This window comes from Acomys minous (genome assembly GCF_964271855.1).
Source record: "Acomys minous genome assembly, chromosome: 15".
NCBI lineage: Eukaryota > Metazoa > Chordata > Mammalia > Rodentia > Muridae > Acomys > Acomys minous.
Window position 1 is genome coordinate 53,960,668 of NC_140497.1, and position 26,482 is coordinate 53,987,149.

The window sequence follows — 26,482 nt, forward strand, 5'->3', positions numbered from 1 at the left end:
TCCAAGAAATAATGATATAGTAACTCAGTCCTTCATACGCATAAATATTAAAATCACATAAGCAACATTATCCAAATACCACTGGCGAAATAATAAATATTGATTCAGGGCACACCGCTAAGCAGCATTACCAATATGCCATGAAATCTGAGACTGACCCTTGGAAAAGGCAAGATTTATTTTAAGTCAGTAAATATCTTCCAGCTAGAAGCCTGCTCTTCCCTGTCTTATTTCTGAGGAGAAAAACGGTTTTAAATTTTCTCTGGAAAGTGATAGTAAAGTCAAAATGTTAAGAGAGGGGTATCTGTAATAATTTTGCATCTTATTTATTTCCTTAATTGATAAATAAAAGCTATTGATATATTTTTCAAAGTAATTTGATGTACATCACTGTGGAATGACTAAATTGGCCTAATAAGCATATATTTCTTACCTCATATAATATATATACATATATATGTATATGCATATGCATATATATATATGGACATGCTGATAAACAAAACATTTAAGCGAAAGTTTCTACCAGAAATATCTGTTAGGTCAACCTCAGCATCCAGCCTCTCTCTGAACTTCGTTTTTGTTACTGTGTCAGGAAAATCCTTATCTATGGTGTACTGCCTTCTACTTCGTGACAGAGAACGCTCAGTGCTTATGAGCCTCTACAGAGCTATAAGCTTCCTCTTTAGCAAAACATTTGATGAATGTCTGAATACACACAGAGAAGGAGCATGAAAAATTCAGCTGGAGGCATCAACAAACTGAGGTAACATGAAAGCATGTGTTGTCATACGATACTGTATTCCCATGTACTAACATTATATAAGTAGCAATACTATATCTATGCATGTAAGTTGTTTTGTATTCCACTTAGAACAATTTAAAAATATTTTTCAACATTAAATATGAATCAAATATTATGCATTCTCTGGTACAGCTTTAAAGAATTACAAGCTCACTTGACGGAACTGAGCAGATACACTTCCCTAACTCTGCAAAGGACGCAACCTTGAACCTTGAGAAGATAATTGGCATCTCTTTTCCTAGGGAAACATGGTAACAGTTTAATTTTTTTTCAATAAAGAGTGCAAGCAACTGCCTCTAAGTGTTTATGTTTATACCTAATGTCAAATGTTCCTCCCTGCCCTAACCAAGCAAAGCCTCTGTCTGCAACAAACAGAGGAAAATGCAGAGGTGCATGGCCATTATTTGAGGTGCTGAGAAGAAATGACCATTGCCTAGCCCTCAACAGGACATTTATAAGCCCCCTGTAAGGTTCACTGGTCACTGCAGAAGAGAGGGAGGAACGAACCGAAGAGCAAAGAGACAGGGCGAAGGGCTATGAACTGCTGTCTTCTGGGCACATCATAATCCCACAGCAGCTGTGGCTGTCTGCAATAGGCCTACATAAGACCAGGCCTATCAATAGTCAATCATGGATCAGGGAAAGCCTTCTGACCCTACCCCTGCCTGCTGAGCTACTGACTACTAATGGATTCTGGGGCAGAGGTAGTCAGCCATTGGTCGTAGACCCAATGGGGAGCCCACCAGGCTCCAACCATGGTCACAGAGATGACCCTGGCTAAACCCACTGGGTCTCAAAAACAACAGTCATACATGTAAGGAAGGGGCATGCGTGGAAGGAGGAGGAACAATGGGCTGGGAGACTGGTTAGCATGGGTTACAATCATCAGAATGCATTCATGCATGTGTGAAACATTATACATTTTATCTGGGCACAATAGTGCAAACCTTTAATCCCATAACCCAGGAGGCAGAAGCAGAAGAATTACAGTGAGTTCAAGCCCAGCATGGTCTATATAGGAAGTTCCAGGACAGGAAAACATACTGAGACCCTGTCTGGGGGAGGGAGAAAAAAAGGAAGGAAGGAAGGAAGGAAGAAGGAGAGAGGGAGGGAGGGAGGAAGGAAACAATGAAAGGAGGGAGGGAGGAAGGAAGGAAGAAAAGAAGGGAGAAAGGAAGGAAAGAAAGAAGGAGGGAGGAAGAAAAGAAGAAAGGAAGGAGGAAGGAAGGAGGGAAGGAGGGAGGGAGGAAGGAAGAAAGGAAGGAAAGAAAGAAGGAAGGAGGAAGGAAGGAAGGTATTTTTAAAATAATATAGTAGGACTTTAATTTTTATCCTTTTTAATATTAATTGATCTTACATATATTCACAAAATTATGTAATGATCACCACTTTCTCACTCCAAACATTTTATTAACTCTCAAACTATATCTCACATCCATTAGCAATCACTTTTTCCTGTGCTCTTTCCTTCATCCCTGATAAATACCAGTCATCTTTATCTCTACGGACATAAGAATTCTGAGCACTACATGTAAGTACATTCTTATAATAAGTGCCATTTTCTTATTTATGTCACAACAACAGTATTTTTAGGATGATTCAAGTTGTAATACATATCAGATGAGGACTGGCCCAGAGAAGAAACCAAAAGAAAAAGAGAAAGGGGGGGGGGGGTCTCAAAAAAATATGGTAAGTCCTTAACTGCAGTTTCAAAAGTTGTATTGAAATGTCCTTCAGAAAGAAAAAAAAATGCATCGAGTGTAGGAAATGCTTGTGACGCTTGACACAACATGGCAACTGGTCCAAGCAAAAGGGATCAAAGAAATGAGACAGTGAAGGAAAGCGCCTGTACTATTGCTCGCAGGCTTGACTGTTCCAGAAGCTCACGTCATCTAAGCGTACTGCTCTAGAGAAAACTGATTCGATAAGTTTCGTTTACCTCTTAATGAGACTGGCACAAACAGCCAAGGGCAAAGGCGTTCTGCGAGGCTAAGGGCCTAACTAAGATGAGCGAATCAGTATCGAGCAAAGCGCTCCGTCGGAGCTAAGACTGGACTGCACTGACAGGAGGGATACATTTGTTGGGAGACTCACACGGATGCCAGTAAATAGTGAGGTCACTGTTTTTAATACCAGTAAAGTTAACGAAGATTACAAAACTTGGCCATTCTTCTAACTGTAATAGTTTCTGCACACAAACAACTTTCAGGGGAACGCCACACACCGGGGACGTGTCGCAGGTCTTTCCTTGCAAAAGAGGGACCGCTTTGTTGCTGCACACGAGAGCTGCTTCCTTTTGCTGTTTTTTACATTTCTGGTTTCCACTGCCTTTAACAACAAACAAACCTTCCCAAAATACTAATCCTGACCTTTTACTTGGAATTTTGTACTTATCCCATTAAAGCAATTGCTATGGAAATCGTTATACTAGTGCGATCACTTCTTCAAAGGAAAGAAAATGACTTAAGATTTATTTTACTTTAAGGTTTTGTTTCGTTTGTTTTGTTTTTCTGTTCCCTTTCAAAACATTTCCATTGTTTCTGGCATTCACTCACCGCACTCAGCAAGCCTTTGTAACAATAAGCTGTTGTGTAACAAACACAGGAAATTCAAAAGAGCATTGTCAGACATGAGGTGTGTGCTTGACATGACAAAAAGACACCTGGGTGGCAAATGAAGGATGTCCCAGAGGAGAGAGGATGGGCAAAAACAGACTCAGGATAACCAGAGGCTTGGGCAACAGCGGAGGTAAGGGCTTGAGGCGGAACACATGCAGAACTGGCTAGATTGGCACAAAGGCGCAGGGAGCTGCTGCATCTCACCAGATGCTTTACTTCTGGAACTATCCATACCTATGACCATCTCCTCCTCTGCCCTGTGTCTCAAGAGTTTCTACATACATCCACCAAAGCCACTGTTGTCCTCATCTGGCTGCTGTGAGCTATCAGCCCTGACTTAAATTGTCCCACACATTCACCACTGCCACTGCCACCAGTCTAATGCTAATGTAAGACTCCGACAATATCTCTTTCTGCAAAAAGCCTTCCTGAATTACTTCAGCCCAGATACGACAGGAGGATTTGCCATGTATTAAAAAGAAGAACTCCAGCACTTACCTGCATACAAGCCACTTGCTCACAGAATTGGAATAACAGGCACACAGCTTAACTGCACTTCTTTTTCCCCCCTCTTAAAATAACGTAAATGTAATCTATGACAAAATAGTGTAAGTGTGAATGGAAGGACAAGAGTTTGACACTCATTGAGAAAACACACTTAGGAGGGAATTTTATTTCATTAAAAAGTTGCCTTTTTCTTTCTGAAATCTTATCTGCTACCCTTTATATTTGGCAAAACTTCCAATAAATTATGTTTCCTGGTATTGGGTAAAGTTACTTTTCTGTGATCTATAAACCCATTATTTTGGGCTTTTCTACATGACTTAATATACTGAAAAAGAAACAGGATAAGGTGGCACCCACCGTGTGTGGATCTAAGTAGCAGAAGATCAGGGACTGCAGACCAAGCTACTTGCTGACTCCAAAACGCCAACACCTGTGTTTCCCAGGAGGCGGCAGCCCCAGAGCTAGGGATGCACAGTTCTAACCCCTCTCCTTCCCTCACCCAGCAGATGGATCCTGGGTCCAAGACAGACAGACAGACAGACAGACAGACAGACAGACACACACACACACACACACACACACACACACACACACACACACACAGTCCTAGGGTTCCTCTGTGGCCCCAGCACATCTCCAGCATCCAGATATCAGACTCCTCCCACCTCACTCACTGATGACAGTTCTCCCATACCAAGGAGAGGGTGCCAGGCTCCAGTCCACTCCTTCATCAGTTACCCATGGAGACAGGCCAGACAAGAGGAGTATGCAGCGTCCTGATACAAGATGGTGGCACCCAGCTGAGTCTGAGTACCAGCAACATGGAGTGACAGCTGAGCAAGTAGTAACCATACTGCTGACTCCAAAACGCCAGTATCCATTCCTGATTCCCTGAGAGAGGAGGGGATCCTGGCTACCAGACACACACGGTACCACCCTCAGACCTCCTGGCTACTTACTTCCACTATCCTGAGGATGACTCCGGATTTCAGAGACCTGAACATCCAGCCCATGGTTCACAGATCTATAGCCATCTAGAGGTGACCTACAGGACCTCAGGATCGTACAGGTTAGAAGCCCACACCCTAATTCCCTGTCTGTAAGTCCAAGTAGGACACAACCAGCAAAGAAGAGCTATAGGCTATTTGAAAAGATCGAGGGCCCCCCTCACTCCTACCTTTCTCACATGCCTGAGAAGCCCAGCAGGATCCAGGAACAACCAGGCAACATCAGAGACAACCAGGTAGCTAAAAAAAGCCAGCATATAAACACACACACACACACACACACACACACACAGACAGACAGACACACACAGACACACACAGACACACACAGACACACACACAGACAGACAGACAGACACACACACACACACACACACACACACACACACACACAGCAATATGGCACGACTGGAACCCAATCATCCTAGTACAGCAAACTCTGGATAAACCTAACACAGGAAAACAACCTTAATTCTATGATTATGAAGATGGTAGAAGAAACAGATAATACTCTCATTGAAAGAGGAAACAAATCACTTCATGAAATACAGAAAAATATACTCAAGCAAACAGAGGCCACTAAAGAGGAAACAAACGAATCATTTAAAGAAATATAGGAAAATACAAGCAAACAGGTGAAGCAAATGAATAAAATAATTCAAAGACCCGAAAATGGAAATAGAAGCAATAAAGAAAACACAAACTGAGAAAATCTTAGAGATGGAAAACGTGGAGAAGAGAACAGGAATCACAGAAATAAGCATTATTAACAGAATACAAGAGACGGAGGAAAGAATGTTGGGCATGGAAGATACAATCAAAGAAATCCATACATCTGTCAAAGAAAATACTAAATCAAAAATTTCCTTACACAAAACATGCAAAAAAATCAAGGACACTATGGAAAAATGAAACCTAAGAATAATAGGAGTAGAAAAAAAAGAAGAGCCCCAGGTCCAAGGCCAAGAAAATACTTTCAACAAAATCATAGAAGAAAATTTTCAGAACCTAAAAAAAAGAGATGCCTTTACACATATAAAAGGCATACAGAATATTAAATAGATTAAACCAGAAAATAAAATCCTTCTGCCACATAATAATCAAAACACTAAATATAGAACAAAGAAAAAATATTTAAAGCTGCAAGGGAAAGGGGCCAAGTAACATATAAAGACGACCTACAAGAATCCTACCTGATCAAGGGGCATGTCCCATGAAAATCTTTACTTACCAGGAAACTGGGACAGAGAGGAGGTCATTCTATTGGGACTCTAGATGAGAGATGAATGGGAGAATAGCAAAGCAGAAGAGTCCAGAGGGTCCTAGAAACCTACAAGTAGAACATTATGATAGGTAGATTTGGGCCCAGGGGTCCCGCTCAAACTATGGCTCCCCGTAAACTTCAAACCCCTACCCAGATCTAGCCAATGGACAGAACATTCTCCACAGTTGAGTGGAGAGTGGGGTATGACTTTCACACGTACTCTGGTGCTTCATATTTGACCACGTCCCCTGAATGGGGAGACCTGGTGGCACTCAGAGGAAGGATAGCAGGCTACCAAGAAGAGAGTTGATACCCTATGAGCATATACAGAGGGAGAGAAGGTCCCTCTCAGTCACAGTCATAGGGGAGGGGAGTAAGGGGAAAATGAGAGGGAGGGAGGAATGGGAGGATACAAGGAATGGGATAATCATTGAGATGTAATAAGAATAAATAAAATAAAATTTAAAATTAAATAAAAATAAATAAATAAAATGGGAAAGTGCTGCAAGAAAAAAGTCCCACCTTACTTCTCACTAGAGACTCTGAAAGCCAAAATGACCTGGGCATCCCAAAGGGCCTTGCAGACACTAAGAGACCACAGATGTCAGCTCAGGCTACTATACTCAGCAAACTTTCAATCCCCATAGATGGAGAAAACATGATATTACATGACAGAACTCAAACTAAATTTAAAAAATACTTATGCACAAACTCAGCCCTATAGAAGATACTATAGGGAAAACTACAAGCAAAGGAGGTCAACTACAACCAAGAAAACAGGAAATATGTAACTCCACTGCAGCAAAACCAAAAGAAGAGAAACACACAAACACTACAGCCACTGACATCAAAAGAAAAGGAACTAACAATCATTTGTCATTAATAGCTCTCAACATCAATGGACGTCATTCCCAATAAAATGACACAGGGTGATGAAATGGATGTATAAATAAGACCCATCATTCTGCTGCATACAAGAAACACACCTCAGCAACAAAAATAGACATTACCTAAGAGTAAAGGGCTCAAAAAAGGTTTCCCAAGCAAACAGGCCCAAGAAGCAAGCTGAAGTAGCCATTTTAATATCTAATAGAATAAACTTTCAACCAAAATTAACCAAAAGAGATGGGGAAGGATACTTCATTCTCATCAAAAGAAAAATCCTCTATGAGGACATCTCAATTCTGAACATCTAAACCCCAAATACAAGGGCATCCATATTTGTAAAAGAAACATTACTAAAGCTTAAATCACAAATCAAACCCTATACATCAGTAGTGGGAAACTTCAACACCCCCACTCTTACCAATGGACAGATCACTGAAACATAAACTAAATAGAGAAATGATGAAACCAACAGATGTCATCAATCAAATGGACCTAATAGATATCTACAGAACTTCTTACCCAAACACAAAAGAATACTCTTTCTTCATAGTACCACCCAAAACATCCAAATTGAACACATAGTCAGCGGGTCACAAAGCAAACCTCAATTAATACAAGAAAACTGAAATAACCCCTGGTATTTTATCAGATTACCACAGTAATCTGGGCTTCAGCTGGGCTTCAACAACAACAGGAACAACAGAAAGCCTACAATCTCATGTAAACTGAACAACTCTCTACTCAATGACCATTGGGTCAGGGAGGAAAGAAAGAAAGAAATTAAACACTTCCTAAAATTTAGGGAAAATGAAGGCACATCATACCCAAACTTATGAACTCAATGAAAGCCATGTTAAGAGGAAAGTTCATAGCACTAAGATCCTTCATAAAGAAACTGAAGCAATCTCACACAAGCATAACAGCAAAAAAGAAAAACGTAAAAATAAATAAATAAATAAAAAGAAGCAAACACACCCAAGAGAAGTAGAAGGCTAGAAATAATCAAACTCAGGGCTAAAATCAATAGATTAGAAACAAAACAAAACAAAGAATCAACAAAACCAAGAGTTGGTTCTTTGAGAAAATCAACATGACAGACAAACCCTTAGCCAAACTAACTAAAAGGCAGAGAGACAATATCGAAATCAACAAAATCAGAAATGAAAAGACAGACATAAAAACAGACACTGCGGAAATCCAAAGAATCACTAAGTCCTACTTCAAAAGCCTGTGTTCCACGAATTCCATTTGCCAAAGTTCAATCAAGATAAACAAGTTAAGTAGACGTCATCAAAAGTCTCCCAATGAGAAAGAAAGAAAGAAAGAAAGAAAGAAAGAAAGAAAGAAAGAAAGAAAGAAAGAAAGGCAGCCCAGGGCCAGATGGATTCAGCACAGAATTCTTCCATACTTTCAAAGAAGAGCTAATACCATTTCGCTTCAAAGTATCCCACAAAATAAAAACAGAAGGAACATCAAACTCATCCTATGAGGCCACAGTCACCTTGATACCTAAACCACCCAAAGACCCAACAAGGAGAATTTCAGACCAATTTCCCTTATGAACAAGATTCAAAAATACTCAATAAAATCCTCACAAATTAAAACCAAGAACACATCAAATATATCATCCACCATGACCAAGTAGCCTTTATTTCAGGCATGCAGGGGTGGTTCAATATATAGGAATTCATCAATGTAATCTACCATATAAACAAAATGAAAAAAAAACCCACATGATCATCTCATGAGATGCCGGAAAAGCACTTGACAAAAATCCAACACACATTCATGTTAAAAGTCTTGGAGAGATCGAGGATACAAGGCACATACCTAAATAAATACAGGCAATATACAGCAAGCCTATAGCCAACATCAAACAAATGAGAGAAACTTAAAACAATTCTACTGACACAAAACAAGGCTGCCCATTCTCTCCGTCCCTCTTCAATATAGTACCTGAAGTCCTAGCTAGAGCAAGTAAGACAACTGAAGAAGATGAAGAGGATACAATTTGGAAAGGAAGAAGTCAAAGTATCGTTGTTCACAGAGGATGTGATAGAATACATAAGTGACCCCAAAAATTCTACTAGGGAAATCCTACAGCTGATAAACACCTTCAGCAAAGTGGCTGGATACAAAGTTAACTAAAAAAAAAATTAGTAGTTCTCCTGTATACAAAGGACAGACAGGTTGAGAAAGAAATTTGGGAAATTACACATTTCATAGTAGCCACACATAATATAAAGTATCTTGGTGTAAATCTAACCAAGCAAGTGAAAGACCTGTATGACAAGAACTTCGAGTCTCTGAAGAGAGAAACTAAAGGAGATAGCAGAAGATGGAAAGATCTCCCATGCTCGTGGATAGGGAGGATTAACACAGTTAAAAAATGGTCATCTTACCAAAAGCAATCCAGAGACAAAATGCAATTCTGATCAAACTACCAACACAATTCTTTACAGAGCTTGAAAGAACAATTCTAAACTTCACACGAAAAGCAAAAAACACAGAATAGCTGAAATAATCCTGTACAATTAAAGAACTTCTGAAGGTATCTCCATCCCTGATTTCAAGCTGTACTACAGAGCAACAGTAGTAAAAGCTGCATGGTACTGGCGTAGAAACAGAGTGGTGGATCAATGGAATCAAATTGAAGACCCAGAAATAAAACACGCACCTACGGACACTTTGTTTTTGACAAAGAAGCCAAAACCATTAAGTGGAAAAATGATAGCATCTTGAACAAAAGGCACTGATCTAACTGGATGTCTATATGTAGAAAAACGCAAATAGATCCATATTTATCACCCTGCACAAAACTCAAGGTCAAGGAGATCAAAGACCTTAACATAAAACCAGACACACTAAATCTATTAGAGGAGAAAGTGATGATCAGCCTTGAACTCATTTGCATAGAAAATAGAACACCAATAGCTCCAGCTTTAAAATCAACAATTAAATGAGATACCATGAATCTGAAAAGCTTCAAAGACACTGTAAATAGGACAAAAGCACAGCCTACAGATTGGGAAAAGATCTTCACCAATCCTACATGTGACAGAGGGCTAATATTCAAAATATATAGAGAACTCAAGGAATTAAACACCAACAAACCAAATAATCCAATTAAAAAATGAGGTGCAGAGCTAGAGCAAGAGTTCTCAACAGAGGAATCTTGAATGGCTGAGAAGCACTTAAAGAAATGCTCAATGTCTTTAGCCATCAGAGAAACAATCAAAACAATTCTGAGATTCCATCTTACATCTATCCGAGTGGCTAAGATCAAAATCTCAAGTGACAGTGCATGCTTATGAAGATGTGGAGAACGGGAAACATTCCTCCATTGCTGGTGGGAGTACAAACCTGTATAACCACTTTGGGGATCAATTTGGTGCTATTTCCCAATCCAGAAAATTGGGAATAGCTCTACCTTGAGACTTAGCTATACCACTCCTGGGCATATAGCCAAAAGATGCTCTACCATACAACAAGGACACATGCTCAGCTTGTACATAGCAGCTTTACTTGTAATAGCTAGAATCTGTAAACAACCAAGATTCGTTCAATCAAAGAATGGATAAAGAAACTGTGGTACATTTATGTAATGGAATACTACTCAGCTATTAAAAAGAAAGAAATTCTGAAATTTACATGCAACCAGAAAGAATTAGAAGAGATCATCCTGAGTGATGTAACTCAGACACAGAAAGATACACATGGTATGTACTCATTTATAAGCAGATTTTAGCCATATAGTGCAGTGCTTAAACCTCCTTCAGAAGAGGAAATAGAATAGATAGAAGCTGTAGTTGAAGAGAAAGAGAACAACATAGGAGATTGAATGTGGAGAGAAATGAGTATGAAGACTAGAAGTGGGGAAAGCTGGTGCAGGAGGACAGAGAGAAGAGAACCAGTGTGTGGGGACATCTCTGTGACAAGCTGGAGACCTAGACAGGGTAGGTTTGTGGGAGGATATAGGTGTGACTCTAGCTGAGAATCCTAGTAGCAGAGGTCATAGAGTTTGAAGAGGACACCCTCTACCTAGAGAGGACTCCTAATGGAGGTAGGGGAACACCAACCAATCCACCCATAAAAACGTTGACCCCAAATATACCCTCCCTATAAGATGTGTAGGGATAAAGCTAGAGCACAGATTGGGGGACATCTAATCAATGACTAGCCCAAACTGAGGCTCACCCCGTGGGAGAAAGCCAATCCCTGACACTATTAAGGACACTCTGCTCTGTTGCAGACAGGAGCCTTGCATAGCTAACCTCTGAGAGCCTCTACCCAGGAACAGATTGATACAGGTGCTGAGACTCACAGCCAAACATTGGGCAAAGCACTTTTCTTGTGGTAAAGTAAAGGAAGGATAGAAGGAGCTGGAGGAGGCAGGAGCTACACAAGAAGACGAAACAGAGCCAACTAACCGGGACCCAGATGAGCTTGCAGAGACCGAAGCACCGACCAAGGACCATGCATGGACTGGACCTACGCTCCCTACACAAATGTAGCCGATGCGCAGCTCAGAATTCTTGTGGGTCATCTAGTAAGGGGAGTGGGGGCTGTCTCTGACAATGGACTCTGTTGCCTGCTTTTTGATCACTTCGCCCTGGTGGGGCTGCCTAAGCAGGCCACAGGGGAAGAGGATGCACTCAACCCTGATGCAGCTTGATGTGCTCAGGAGCGTTGGTTGTGGGGAGCTCCCCTTTTCTGAGGAATACGGGAGTGGGGAAAGGGGGAAGGCAGAGGAGGTGTGCTACTGGAAGGGGAGGATGGAAGAGGTTGCAATTGGGATTTAAAGTGAATAAATAAATAAATAAATTTTTAAAAAGAAATAGAATAAATTTGAATGTTACAAGATCATTTTTAACTCTTCTTTAGCGCTCTGTATTAAGTAGCCATCTGTTTCTCCAACACAGGAACAGGACTGTAATAAAATGATGGAATAGAAACATAATGTGTTTAAATCATGAGGAAATGAGCCTGTTTCACACGGCTAGCTGCAGAGAGACTATGCCTTCCTAAGAATGATCTTTAAGAACCAGTATTTGAAATACACTCTTCCACTCTGGCCAGCAAATTTGAGAGAAAATGGTTCCAAGAAAAACAACCCACAGACCATTTGGCACATGCACCGCATGCTTGGCCAGCGACACTTGAATAAGGAAAAGCAACTTTCTGGAGTGATTTTAAGAAGCATGACCTCAACTTCCCCAGGTAGCAGAATAGCCCTGTCCAGCCTAGGTCCTTTGGGAGTACAATTAGGAATTCTACATACTTGTTTCCTGGAACCTGGGCGCACTAGTTTTTAGGAAGAGGACCTATCTTGTTTTTCTTCATCACCATTAGAATACAAACTTCAAATAGATGACATTTGGTCTGTTCTCTGCCATTATGTCCCTTATAGCACTAGAGCCTAGCAAATGGACATCTGTGCTGTCTAAGTGAAATAAAGAATGCCATACAATCAAGGTCAATTAGGAGAACATCAAGGCGGAAACAAAACAAAAATGTGGGGCTTGAGAGATGGCTCAGAGGTTAAGAGCACTGACCACGCTTCCAGAGGTCCTGAGTTCGATTCCCAGCAACCACATGGTGGCTCACACCCATCTATAACGTGATCTAATGTCCTCTTCTGGCCTGCAGGCGTACATGCAGACAGAGCACTGTATTCATAATAATAAATAAATAAAAATAATTTTTAAATGCTCCTTAAACACCGGTAAACACCAGCTTGAACAGAATGATGGGGGTGCAGAGATCTCATTCCTTTTATCTTCTTGTGTATTAAACACACGTTAAACACTGGTGAGAGCCAAAAATATCACAAGACTTACCATCAAGGGCTCATGCATTGGGAATCCCTCTGGACGTACTACCTGCAGACAGAGCTTACTGTGTGGTCAGGTCAATAGAGACAACTTTGCGAGGCAGATTGTTAACATCAAGCATACCCTTCACACCTGGCTACTCTGTAAACTCTGTGTTATGCAGTACAAGTATCTGCCCTTGACCACTCAAATTAACGTCATAAAATTGCCAATTTAGGGGGCTGAAGAGATGATGGCTCAGTGGGTTAAGAGCACCTGTTGCTTTTCCAGAGGACATGGGTTCAGTTCCCAGCATCCACATGGTGGCTGACAACTTTCTGGAACTCCAGTTCCATGGCATCCAATGAGCAGCAGACATGTACACGGTATTTAGACATTCATGTAGGCAAAATACTCGTACATGTTAAATAAAAATAAATAAATCTAAAAAATATTAATTCTTCAGTCAGCATTCCATAGTTATCATTAAGAGCTTTGAAACTACTTTCTATCGTCAGATCACTTCAATCATCAGAGGAAGTTTGATTGGAAAGGGCTGTGTTAGAGCTCTGTTCTTAGTCTGAGCTTGATCCAGCAACACAGACATTACACAGAAGGATGGCACAAAAGCACTGCTCAGACCCCCCCAAGGCAGAATCTTGAGGGTTGCAAACTGAAACGAGAGGCTGAGGAGATGGTCCAGTGAGATGCTTACAGCTTGGGCAGAGGGACCTGAGTTCCCTGAGCTCACGCACATCAAAGGCCAGGCATGGGAGTGGAGAGACAGTCCAGTGGTAAGGGCGCGCGCTGCTGCTCTTGCAGAGGACCTGGCTTCCATTTGCAGAACCAACAGGGCAATTCACAACTGTCTGTTGTAACTCTCATTCCAGGGAACCCAAATGCCCTCCTCCGGCCTCTGTGGGCATCACACGAAAGTCGTATACATACATACGTGTAGACAAAATATATATACACATAAAAATAAAATTTTTTATATCTGGGCTTGGCTACATGTGCCTATAACCCCCATACTGTGGGGGAGGGGCTAGACAGACATATGTGAGTTATTTTTAAAATTATTTTACATGTATTTATTTGTTCGGGACATTGAATGCCGTGACATGCTTTTAGAGCCCATGGGACACCCTGTGTAAGGAGGATCTCTCCTGCTACCACGTGAGTGAATTCTGACAATGGGATTAAAGTGTTTCAGTTTGGCGGCATGTGCTCTCAGCTACTGAGCCACCTGACTGTCCCAAGAGGAAGATTTTTAAGAACTTACCATTCAGCCAGGCTAGCTGAAAATCATAAGACCTTGTCACAAGACAGGATGAGGTAAAGGGAAACTGAAACTTCCGCATGAACTGCCATGGGTACACACATGTATACCCAAGTGCATGCACACACACACACACACACACACACACACACACACACACACACACAATCAATCAATCAAGCAGGCCAGAGACTCATATATACAGTGAAATACAAGGAACACTGCTTCAGAAAGGACACCACCATCTAGAAGTCATTCCAATGACGACATTTTCCTTCTTAAAAAAAAAAAAATTACAAGTTCCTACCTCCTAATTGAAAGTTCTAATTGTTCAGTCAATAGAACAGACAACAATCCACCAAAGTTTCCAGAACTCAAAAAGTCTCCCCTCTTAGCTTCATCATTCTGATGTGGGTTTGCTCTCATACCAAGTAACCGGGAATACTTATCAAAGAGAAACAAATTGGGGGCCTTTGCTGGCGCTCTGCCCTTCCTGAGTTTCGTGCTTATGGTAAGTGTTGCTCAGATAGTTAGTGACTACACATACACAAAACTGCAAATATGATCTTGATCAAAAAGAAACGTGAACATTGCTACCTAGTTGTTCTTAAGTAAATTATATGGGCATCTAAAAGATAACGACTGGGGCTGGAGAGATGGCTCAGTGGTTAAGAGCGCTGCCTGCTCTTCCAGAGGTCTTGAGTTCAATTCCCAGCAACCACATGGTGGCTCACAACCATCTATAATGTGATCTGATGCCCTCTTCTGCAGATAAAGCACTCGTATGCAATAAATAAAATAAATAAAACTTAAAAAATAAAAATAAAAGATAAAGACTGAGAGAAACATAAAAATCAGAGTGCTTTTCCAGAGTTTCCCATCCATGTTCTTGGGTATATTACTTGTTACTAAAAGGAACTCATGGGTAAATCCAATCTGCACTAGTGAGCTTGCATTAAGAGTCTATAATCTGTTTTCTGAGAATAACACAACTCATCACATTCTCCATCCTTTATAAGCCACCAAATACCTGCTCCCCTTCTTCTCGTGTATGTCGCTTCAAACCGCAGTAACCTAGAAGAAAACTGTAAACTGTTCAATTATTTCCCCAGAGGAAGTCTCGTAGAAACCCTCTGGCTGTGCAGAAGCAGTGACGGCAGAGAGTGCCAATTCTGACCACTCAGCCTGTAATTTTGCTAATGAAAGATTGTGAGACAAATGCCTCATTTACAAAGCAAATACAAAAATCAAGCCTTGCAGAATTCGAAAGATCCCAAGTGCACTATCCTATAAGTAACTGTAAGTCTTAAGTATGAGAAACGGTGACCAATAACCTCTCCAGAAACAGATGTGCAACCTACGATCTCAATATGTAATGGCAAGGCCTTCATTAACCCAAAGCAGAAGATAATATAATCCATTTGCCAAGCAGTAGAAAATGTATTTGGTATGATAAAAATATCAGAAAATGACTGTGAGTAATGCAAAACTGCCAAGTGAGTAATGCAGTGCATTACATTTTGGGACACACTCTTCATCCTAATAAAAGTCACATTTTAGAGAAGACTACAACATATGCTGGATGATGGTCCTTTCTGGACACTGATAGTTCTGTCAACACATGCATATTTAAGGTCTTATGTGCTTCAAAGGCCAGGAAAGACCTGCCGAGCGTTATGCAAGCTCTTAGCGTGTGCATATAAATACAGAACGTTCCATTAATTGGACATTCTTCCCCTGGCGTCTAATACTTACAGCCGCGATTACCGCAAACTAAATCCCACATGCCAATGATTCAGAACCCAATTTTTCTCATTCAGTCCGAATCCCTACAGGAGGGACAGTAGCTTAGCATGCCTGCCAATCTCAGCGGAAGCTTTAAGAACTACAGAGCAGCACGCAAAGCAGCACTCAGAAGGTCAGAAGGGTGAGGTGAGAAGCAGCCCACTAATTACAGAGCGACGCCCTGCAGGTGTACAGAGCGCTGCTCCCAGCACAGAAGAGAAACCCTACAGCAGGAGGGATCAACTGGAACCAACTACTTCTCACAATTTTTGTTTATGTCCAAACTGCAAAGTTCCTTGTTTGGCCTTACCTCTTCCCTCTCTTCTATTGTGTCCACGCTGTCCACTTCCTATACTTCTTCCTGCTTATAAATCCATGCTTCTAATATCCAGTGTTAAATTTCCTCTACACTGACCCTTTAGTTTTTATTGCTTTGTTTTAGAAGAGAATAATAGTCCACACTTCACTCTCAGATCCATAATCCCATCTGAGCAGGCCTTCCTTTGCTAAAGTTAACGAACATGTAGTAATATCAGAACAAAACTTTCTTATGCATTTCATAAAGTAAAAATTTTAACAGTGAAGAAATTTAAATTGACGTTCAAAATACTATTATATTTATTTAAAAAAAAAATGATTACGAGTGTCAAACAGCTAGAGTAATGAGCAGTGATAACCAACCCAACGCCAGCTGTGGACTCCCTAAGTGCTGCCTGGCAAGGCATCGGTGAGGATAAACACGCAGCTTCTCTGAGCCAGGAGCAGGCCCCAGCTGACGTGCACAGGCACTCTCAGTGGCTTTCAGGTGCAACAGAATTCCTTAAGAGTTACAGTCGGGATTCATCCTGCAAACATGACGTGAGCATCTACCATCGAAGGCTCAACAGAAAGTTGAAAGTTGGTTTCTCTACAGAGAGAAATAAATCTTAAAATACTACAAAATGTTTTGGACACACAGGCAAGGCACACTGAGGATCATAAGGCAGTTGCTATAAACTTCCTGGGGAGACTGAGGTTCAGCCTCAACTGCAGGGAGAGCACTTCCTGCCACTTTGGAAGTCATCCTCACCTCTCTCTAGGCTACTTAGACTCGGCACTGTGCTTTAGCCATGCAGATGAAAAGGTGCCTGGGTTCTTTAAGAGAAACTCCTCCCCTATCCCACCCAACACCACAGCTCTCTAAACCAAGGAATAGCCTGCTTCCTTCTTTCTGCCTATATAATGCATCACAAAACGGAAGCTTATTTCTATAGAGTGACAGAATGCCCTGTTCCTAGGGAAACTGCTTGGGGACAGAGGGATGAAGGGAAGTAAAACTATAGGTAAGCATGATGCTCTACTATTTCAAAATTTAAAAAAATAGAAAAAAAAAAAACAGCATCCGATACTAAATCAATAGCACAAGCTAAAACCAAGTGAGGGACCGGGCAAAGGCATTTGGAGGCCCCCATGGCATCTTGCTCTTTTCTGGGGAATTAAAGACTGGTCGGCAGGGATACCCCAGAACGAATGGAGCCTGTGCTTCTCTATTAAGGATTCGGCAGAACTTGGGTTCGTCCCCCCCAGGAAATCTCCCACTGGGATGGCCAAAAGACAAAACACGAGCAGCAGTCAACAATACAGACGGGAAAATGTCACAGCAGCATTTCACAAGAGATAGGTAAATAAAGTAATATTCGCCTGCATAGACCTACAAATAGAGGTTACTCACAGAGATTACTGTAGCTCCAGCAGTTACCCATTGAGCATAGAAAATGCCCAGCTCATCAGTTTAACGCTTGAGAAAAGTTAACGAGAAAAGAAGCAAGCTAACGCCAAATGTGCTGTTCTAGTCAGCTGGAAGCAAATTAATTTCCAGTGTCCCGGAGGAGGCCCCTCTTGCCCTGCACTGCACACGGGGTTGTAAATGGGAGCACTTTGAGCACTGGGAACCAGAGCTGAGCTGAGCCCAGGAACTGCTGCCTCAGCCCCTCACAAAGGCAGAGCAGCCCGCCTCTCCTGCTGTGCTCAGGAGCCTCAGCTGCTCTCTACCTTGGTAGCTTACCGAAAACAGCCACTGTGGGGCTTTTCTATAATTGTGAAAACTACTTCCAAGGAGATAACTGAGATGCCGGGAGTTAGCGCTAATGTAACCATTCCCCAGTGCAGCAGCAGGAAGCCGGCAGAGGCTCCGAGAGGATCGTACCATCCTGGGTGACATCAGAGGTGGGGCTGTCATCCTAGTATTATGCAGCATTTTCTCTGATGCTGGAATGACACGCGTGGACCGAGATGGGCTGGTTCCCTTTAAAAAGCCTTGAATTCTCACGCTGTTCCAACGGAAGAGGCAAACGCAAAAACACTGCCCAAAAGCTGCTTCCGTGACATCAAGCCAAAGCCGACAGTCCTTACCTCACTTGTAAGTGCCTCTGCCAATCAGTCATTTCACTAATGATTACCTTACTGTTCATGTGATAAATCAATATCTCATGGGTAACTGATAGTGCTTGAAAATGTGACATGAAAAGAATCAGAGGTGTTATGACCCGGTTTTAAAAGCAATGGCATAAACTTTCCATTACGAATAGTACTTGACGTGCATACAATACTTTTCAAGCAATCGCAGTAAAAGCACTTATTTTATAAATAATAACAGGAAACTAACACATGGTGAAGAACATAACAGTGGCTCTTGGGCTTGATATGAATATTAAAAATAATCTCATCTTGAGCCAAGAGTGTTTCTCCTTGCTATAGCACGTGCCGAGCCCTGGGTTTGATCCCCAGCACTGAAAAATAATTAAAAAGTAACTCACTTTAGTCTCATTAGTATTCGAATCAGCACGAGGGGCACAAGCGCTTCACAGATTTTTTTTCTATTCTATACATTCAGTGAACAGCAACCAATCAGGTGGCAGGAAATGTGTCCACTTTAATTCAGAATGTCCATTTTTTAAATAAATTCTCTAGTCACGTGCTAGATAGGGCACTAAACAGCTTCATTTTGTGACTCCATCTATTCCTCCCAGAAGCCTCTGGGATAGCTACTATGATTAATCCATTTTATAGATGAGACAACTAAAATACAAAAGTGGTATGAGCCATCTCAGATCAGACAGTAAACTGGTATCACTGGAACTCAAACACAGACACTATGGTGCTAAAGTTTACCCCCGTGTTCCACCAGGCTGCACTACTTCCTAGAAATCTGCATGCCAAAGAAAGAACTTTAAAGGAACCTTTAGGGTTTGAAAGCGCAGCAAACCAGATAGGCCCATCTCTCAAGAAGACTAACTCAATAAATGGGAGATAAAGGATAGATGTGTGCCTAGAGACAGCAGACGAGGTGACAGAAATAAAGCTGAGAAGTTTAGCTTGACAGCTGACAGCTTGTCTTACTTACCTTGAGAAAATGGCTTACTTAAAACCTCCCAGCTTTAGTTTCTTGACTTCTAAGCTATGGAGTTTATCTTATTGGTTAGTATAATGCTGTGGTGAAAGCACATGATCTAGACTTGTGTAATCCAGAAGTCATTACTTTCCAACACTGTCACTTTAAGAAAATTATTTAACCTCTCTAGTCCTCAGCTTTTTCATTGGAAACCTTAGGCACCATAGAAATAATAGCAGTGTTACTCTAAGGTACACGTACAAATAAACCACTCAGATGAGCAACCATAGCTACTAAAAGCTCAATAGTAATATTATAACTGTTATTGCCAATAACTACCATTGCTTGGGGGAGGGGCAGGATCTCACTAAATAGCCCAGGATGGCCATAAACTCCTGATCTTCCTGCCCTGGTCTCCTGAGCACTGAGTTTACAGGTGCGTGCCACCATGACTAGCTTATTTTGAACTGAATTGCCTGATTCTTCCCTTTCCAAAACTGTCATTAAGAAAAGCTGCTAGGATTGGGGGCAGGGGTGAGATTGGAAAAGCAGAAAGGACGCTATTGTTGGCTCCATCCAAATAATAACCGATCCACAAATCATCAGTTTCCAATGAGATGCAATCTGAAATTGGTGGCTGCCTTCCAAGAGTCCTTACAGAGGGAAAGCATAGGACAGACACCATTGGCTTCTCTTTTTCCCTAAGCATGGGCTCTAAAAAGAGGAGGTGAGAATTGAAGCAATCCTCCTGAATGGTGACATCCTACCAGCTTTGGAAACAAAATAACTGATCAACAATTTAAAGGCTGAACTTCGTGTGCAGTTTCAGTGGCTAAGGTCTGGGTTACAAGCCAGCACTTCTGAAGCGAGTCTTAACTGTAACCACAAAACAGATGAAAATGCAGTTTTGAGACCTTTAGGCCCATTTGGTAGGGTTCCTATTACACGTGACTTCAGCACTCTTACAAGTCAACACAACGCAACTCGCCAGCAGTTGCCCCATTTTCTCCGCTGGTTCTGTTATCGGAGCCTAACTTTAGACCTCCACCTCGGGCGTCTGGCCGAGCAGGGTCACAGGGACTTCTGAACTCACTAATGACTGGCAGCTTTCCTTTTTCCTGTGCCATTGTCTCATGAGATCCAGTCTTCCCCCTCAACGGAAGAGTGAGATAGACTGGGGCTTAGGAGACAGGTCTTGTCTGGACTCCCAAGGCCACCAGTGTGGAATCAGTGCAGAGAGTTACCGTGATGTCATCTCACGACCCTAACATACAGCTCATGGAGCATCTGTCAGCTTTCATCTCAAAATTGACTTTATGAGGCGAATGCCTTACTTTCCCCCCAGTTACTGACTGCTTTAATTATACTGAGAAAGTAACGGTAAGATCTTATTTTGAGCCCTGTATACTCGCAGAGCTCAGGAGCCTAGGAAAACATGATGAGTCTGAAGGCATGGGCCATGTAGTGAGGTCAGGGGAAGCTTGAGCTGTTACAAGACTTTGTCTCCAAAAAAAGAAAAAAATAATCTTCCAGCGACTAGGAAGGACTGGAAAAGCAAGACACAACGGCTTACCCTAATCAACCCATCAGAGTGATGGAGCAAAGACCGCCTTGAGATAACTACAGCACGATGAGGATAGCAACGTGAGGCAAGCAGTTCCTGCATAGTCCAGACAACTCGCACCATATGAATGTCAGAGGAGGCACCTAGAAGGGCCGAGTCTCGCGTGATAAATGGAAAGGGAAGCTCTGCATTTTGCATGAAGGGATAACATGTGCTACATGCTCAAGAGGCCATTTTGAGGCCCGTGCCTTAGGTCGCACACATGGTCAAGCCATTTCCAGCAATAACTGCTGTCAAACACGCGCAGCCTCTCTCCCCCCTCACAGACTGCGGTCCGTCTTCTACGGGTACCACACCAGAAGGGGAAGCCTTGACTCGCAAGAAAGGGTCTCACTTTCCTAAGGCCTGGAAAGGGCCCGAACAGGTACAGTAGCTTACTCTCTAAATCCGTTCCTACACTCACCTGGAAAGCAACCCTGTCCCGGAGGCACAGCCAGCTCCTGACCATCTCTCCTATGTGCCATGTCGCACATGTCAAAACCACAGTGACTGCCTTCTATGAACAAGTAGCTAGCTCCTGATAAAGAATTCCTCCTTCAAATGTGCCATTAGCATCTCCTGTCACTTTACTGCCATACTTCTGAGTCTTTGCGTCTCCCTGTTTCTTGTCACCATGGCTGTAGTTATTTTCTTGAAGTCTCGTGCATCTGTGCCCTGACACTTCTCTAGAGCACAGAGTATTGCTTAGAAATGAACTTCTGTTCCTAACTGCAAACCTGACAACTGATATCTGCCGCTGTACTTAATGTTCATAAATGTTATAATCGGTCATTTTGTGTGTGCTTGTGTGCTACGTATTGAGTCCAAGACATCGGGCACGCTGAGCGCACACTCTTGCACTGATTACCTCCCCAGCTTCATACCTCTGAGTGTAGCAGTGTGGTCACCACTGTCTAACTGTGTGCCTCCCTTACCCAAAGCAAAACTAAACAGAAATTGGAGGGGTTGGTGAGATGGCTCAGTGGTTAAGAGCACCGCCTGTTCTTTCAGAGGTCCTAAGTTCAATTCCCAGCAACCACATGGTGGCTCATAACCATTTATAATGTAATCTGATACCGTCTTCTGCAGATAAGCACTCATACACAATAAATAAAATAAATAAATCTTTAAAAAATAAAAATAAAATAAACAGAAATTGGAAACAAATTTCTAACATGCTTATGTTAAATCTGTATTTCTTTAACTCTAGGATCAACACTTTTTCCATAAAAGACCAAATGAATGTTGGGCATCCTGGCACAGGCCTGTAATCCATGCACTTGGAAAACAAGAGTAAGACTGCCATGAATTCTAGGCCAGCCTGGACTGTACCAGGCTAACATGGGATACATAGCAAAGCCCATCCCAAAAATAAATGATGAATGAATGACTAAATAAATAAAAAATAAATAAAGTTTTGTGGTCTCCATCATAAACACTCTGCCAAGGCAGCAAAACTAGCCATAAAGAACAGTAAATTAATAGAAGACTACACGACAATCAGACATTATCTACAAAGACAAGAGAAGTTGACCAAAGGGCCATGCACAGTCTGCCAAGCCCTGTTTGGCCTTATTGTTAGAGATCTTCAGTAACTGTACCATTAACCCTCTCACTTACTCTCCTATTTCTTTCTTTCTGGCTTTTTATATTAAAGAGAGACAGAGAGGCAGAGGCTCAGTAAGTTATGGCTAGTATTAGAAGCAACGATGCCAAGCTGAAGGGTCCGTTCCTTTAAAGAAAGAGAATGCTGCCTCTCCATTGGGCAACTGTGAAAACCATGGTCCCTGCCAGATCTCTGCTCAAAGCTATTCCCTCATGTCCAACTGCATGGTACTCTTTGCATCCGCAGATCAAACCCCTCCTCTTGTCATGCCCTGATGCATGTGGCCTGCACTTTTACCGAAGGCCCTTACGTTTTCATGGTTATATACTTTCTTGCTTAGTGACTTTTATCTCATTGCCCTGGGATGTGTATGGAGTATCCTAGATTAACTAATACAACTTAACCTTAACATCCAAAGCCATCCATGGATACATAGGCATGAAACAATGTCAACCCTCCTCATATTTATAAAGATTAAGCCAAGTGATCTCTTGTAGTAATTATATCATTTTCTAAAAGAAAAAAAAAAAAGAAAGTATAGGCTAGTCCTTTTGATCTTCCCAGGATGAAATATTCCAAATACAATTGGAATAACACATTTTCATATGAACTATTTAGAAGATCCTGTTTTGTAATTTTTTATTAAATATCTCATGGGAAAGATTGATTTAGGGTAACTTTTGGATTCCTAGAACTAGGAAAATATAATCCTTAAACTGCTTTCTGTTACCTAGATCTAAAAGAAGTCTCACTGAAAACCCTTTCAATCTTCTTCCCATAGAAAATATGGAAAATATTTATACAAAATTTGCATTGAAAGTCTAGGGACCTATTTTCAAAAGGTAAGAAAATACCTCAGGGGGTCTCATATTATCTGCTGATACCCCGAATTACTTACGTTTTCATTTCAATGTCAGACATTTAAAGAAATTTCATTGTACTAAAAAAGTATGACAAGTTATTTTGTTAGTTTATATATAACAAACTATTGTACCCTAGTATCAATGAAACATAAACAAGGGCTGAAGATAGGCTGAGTGGTTAACTATTGACCGCTCTTGCAGATGACCAGGGTTTGATTTCCAGCACCCACCCCTATGGCAGCTAACAACAGCTTGTAACTCCAGTTCCATGAGATTTGATGCCTTTTTTTTTTTTTTTTTTTTTTTTTTTTTTTTTTGCCTCCAAAGGCACAGCACATACATGGTGCTCAGACAGACATATATGAAGGCAAAACACAAAATAAAAAATATCTTTGGGGGGCTGGAGAGATGGCTCAGTGGTTAAGAGTACTGCCTGCTCTTCCAAAGGATCCGGGTTCAACTCCCAGCACCCACATGGCAGCTCACAACTGGCTGTAACTCCAAGATCTGACACCCTCACACCAATGCACATAAATTAAAATTAAATAAAATACTTTAAACAATATTTTTGAAAACAATAATCAATGGAAAAGGGACATTTTCAGCAAAGAGCAAAGAGAGGAGAGAGGAGGAAGAATGTGGCCAGGATTTCTAGCTTGCAGAGCTCCTGGGACACTTCGATGGCCTGTGAAAGGACATGGCGCAGGATTTCTATAAATCTCATACATTCCCTTATGCAAAACCTCCAGGATCAGTGGTTTCAAATCCCAAAACAACAACCCAGATAAAGAAAAAAAGCCATGAGACACTAACTGTAAATTCCTTAAGTTTAAAATTAAAATGCTAGGACCAACACCCAACCTTGTCCTCTGACCTCCATACTGTGCTGACACATTAACACACACACACACACACACACACACACATGCACAAATTCAAGCTTTGACACAAAACCTCCAAAAATAAGTGGCAACAGCATTGACATATCCTCAAATACAACTAAAAGTGATTAATAACAATATCCTTGATATGTTCATTAAATTTTAGTTTCATTTCATTCAACTTTTATGAGTAAAAGTCAGATGTATTAAAATGTCTTGCCAGGCGGAATTTTTATTACTATAGAACTTGTCACAAAAGAGTGAGTACAAGACACCACAAGAACCAAAAATGTAAAACCAGAAACAGACCCTTTAATCCCAGCACTAGGGAGGCAGAGGCAGGCAGATCTCTAAGTTTGAGGTCAACCTGGTCTACAAAATAAGTTACAGGACAGCCAGAGCTACACAGGGAAAACCTGTCTAAGAATTTTAAAACAATTAATAAATATATAAAAATTCCAAAAATTAAGTATCCATCATGAATTCGTCAAAAATCAGACCATCTACAGAATGCAACAAATAAACCGATGGATCTGGGCAAACTGATTGATCTATAATCAATACTAAACAGTGGGTGCAGAATGCAAAGATAGACAATTACCAGGCAGAAAACCAGATGTAATTCATCTTCAACTCGTAGTGAGAGAAACCCTCTAAATTAGTGCCTTTCTGGACAACTGGTTCAGTAACAAAGGCAAGCCTGAAGGAAGAAGTCCAAATGGAAGCCTCTGAAGGAGCAGCCAGTGAGACTGAGAGACACCACGTAAGCTCCCCAGGAGTGTCCGATCACTATCCACTGTCTGCTTGACTTGATACTTTAGTTCTTCAGTGATCATTCCTTGACGTCCTCACCTCTCTCCCTGTGTCAGCACTCTGCTGCCCTCCACATAGTCCTGCCCTCACCAGCTCCCCAGAATAGCACATTCTCCTCCCTATGTCCGCCATTTGATATCTGTCCTGCCAAGCAGAACAAAAGCACACTCTCTCACAGGCCGCCACCCGTGCCCTTGCACTCCACTCCTCCTCTTCTATACAGTATGCAGACCACCTACCACAGCTTCCCTGCTGATCTTCGTCTCCAATACTTGGAGCTGTGTTTGAGAGTATGTGATGCTCTTGGCATTTATTTTCCATCACCTTGCAGAAGCTCTTGGTGTAGAATCAACCATCCTTTCATGAGACTTGTAGCAATCTTTGACCCTAAATCATGTATCAACTCCTATTAAGTAGTTCCAAGTATGAATGTTGCCTTGCTTGTTAATTCATTCGCTCCTTATGAGCCAAGATTAGCAACTAAGCGAATGTATTGAAGATCTCTTTATTTTTGTTGTTTTTATAAGCACATATCACTTGTACATAACAATGGATGGCTTTCATACATGCATTAAATATATTTTGATCCTATCCGCCCCTACTATCTCCTCTTAGTCCCCTCCTGACCACACTGATCCCTCCCTCTTCCAAACTAGTCTTCCTTCTATTTTCATGTCTTTTTCTTTTGTGACCCAATGACTTTAAAAGTAGGTCGTTAGATAGGAGCATAGGCGACTTACCAGTGGCTACACAACTAAAGAAAACCCCTCCCCCCTCTCCCTCTCTCCCCAGCAACCATTACCTGCCTTCTAGATATCATGCAGACAATCACAGTACTAACCAAGGACAATACAAGTAGTAAACATCGAGCCCCTACTCTGATCCACCCAGTGGACACGACATTCTCTGCAGTTATGTGGAGAGCGGGGACTGACTCTGACATGAACTCTGGTGCCCCATATTTTACCACCTCCCCTTGGTAGGGAGGCCTGGTGGCACTCAAAGAAATAATAAGCAGGCTACCAAGATGAGACTTGATAGCCTATGACAGTGGGGGAGGAGGTCCTCCTCGGTCTTAGACCTAGGGGAGGAGAATAGGGTGAAAGCGGGAGGGAGGGAGGAATGGGAGGATACAAGTGATGGGATAACAATTGAGTTGTAATCTGAATAAATTAATAAAAAAAATTAAAAAAAAAAAAAAGAGTTCAAGAGTACAACAGCTTTGCCATTCCCAGAAGACAACAGCCCACAACAACTCTCTCCTTCCTCTTACTTTTAACACATTTTCTGCCTCTTCTGTGATGTGTCCTGAGCCTTGGAGGGCTGATGAAAGCATCCTAGTTAAAGGCTGAGCATTCACCAGAATTTGTTCTGTTATGA

At 41.6% G+C, this 26,482-nt stretch overlaps 1 protein-coding gene across 7 annotated transcripts in view; it reads right to left on the minus strand.

Annotated features, from left to right (window-relative positions):
- The window catches only part of PSD3 (pleckstrin and Sec7 domain containing 3), a 541,746-nt gene that overhangs the window by 275,460 nt on the left and 239,804 nt on the right, over positions 1-26,482 (minus strand). Inside the window, exon 1 of one of the 7 annotated variants that reach the window (XM_084758405.1) lies at positions 17,678-17,943. The exons of the other annotated variants lie outside the window; for them this stretch is intronic. Coding sequence (XP_084614531.1) covers positions 17,678-17,708 — 31 coding nt within the window. The 5' untranslated portion in view covers positions 17,709-17,943. Of the gene's footprint in view, positions 1-17,677; positions 17,944-26,482 lie in introns of those variants that run through there. 7 annotated transcript variants of the gene reach the window in all.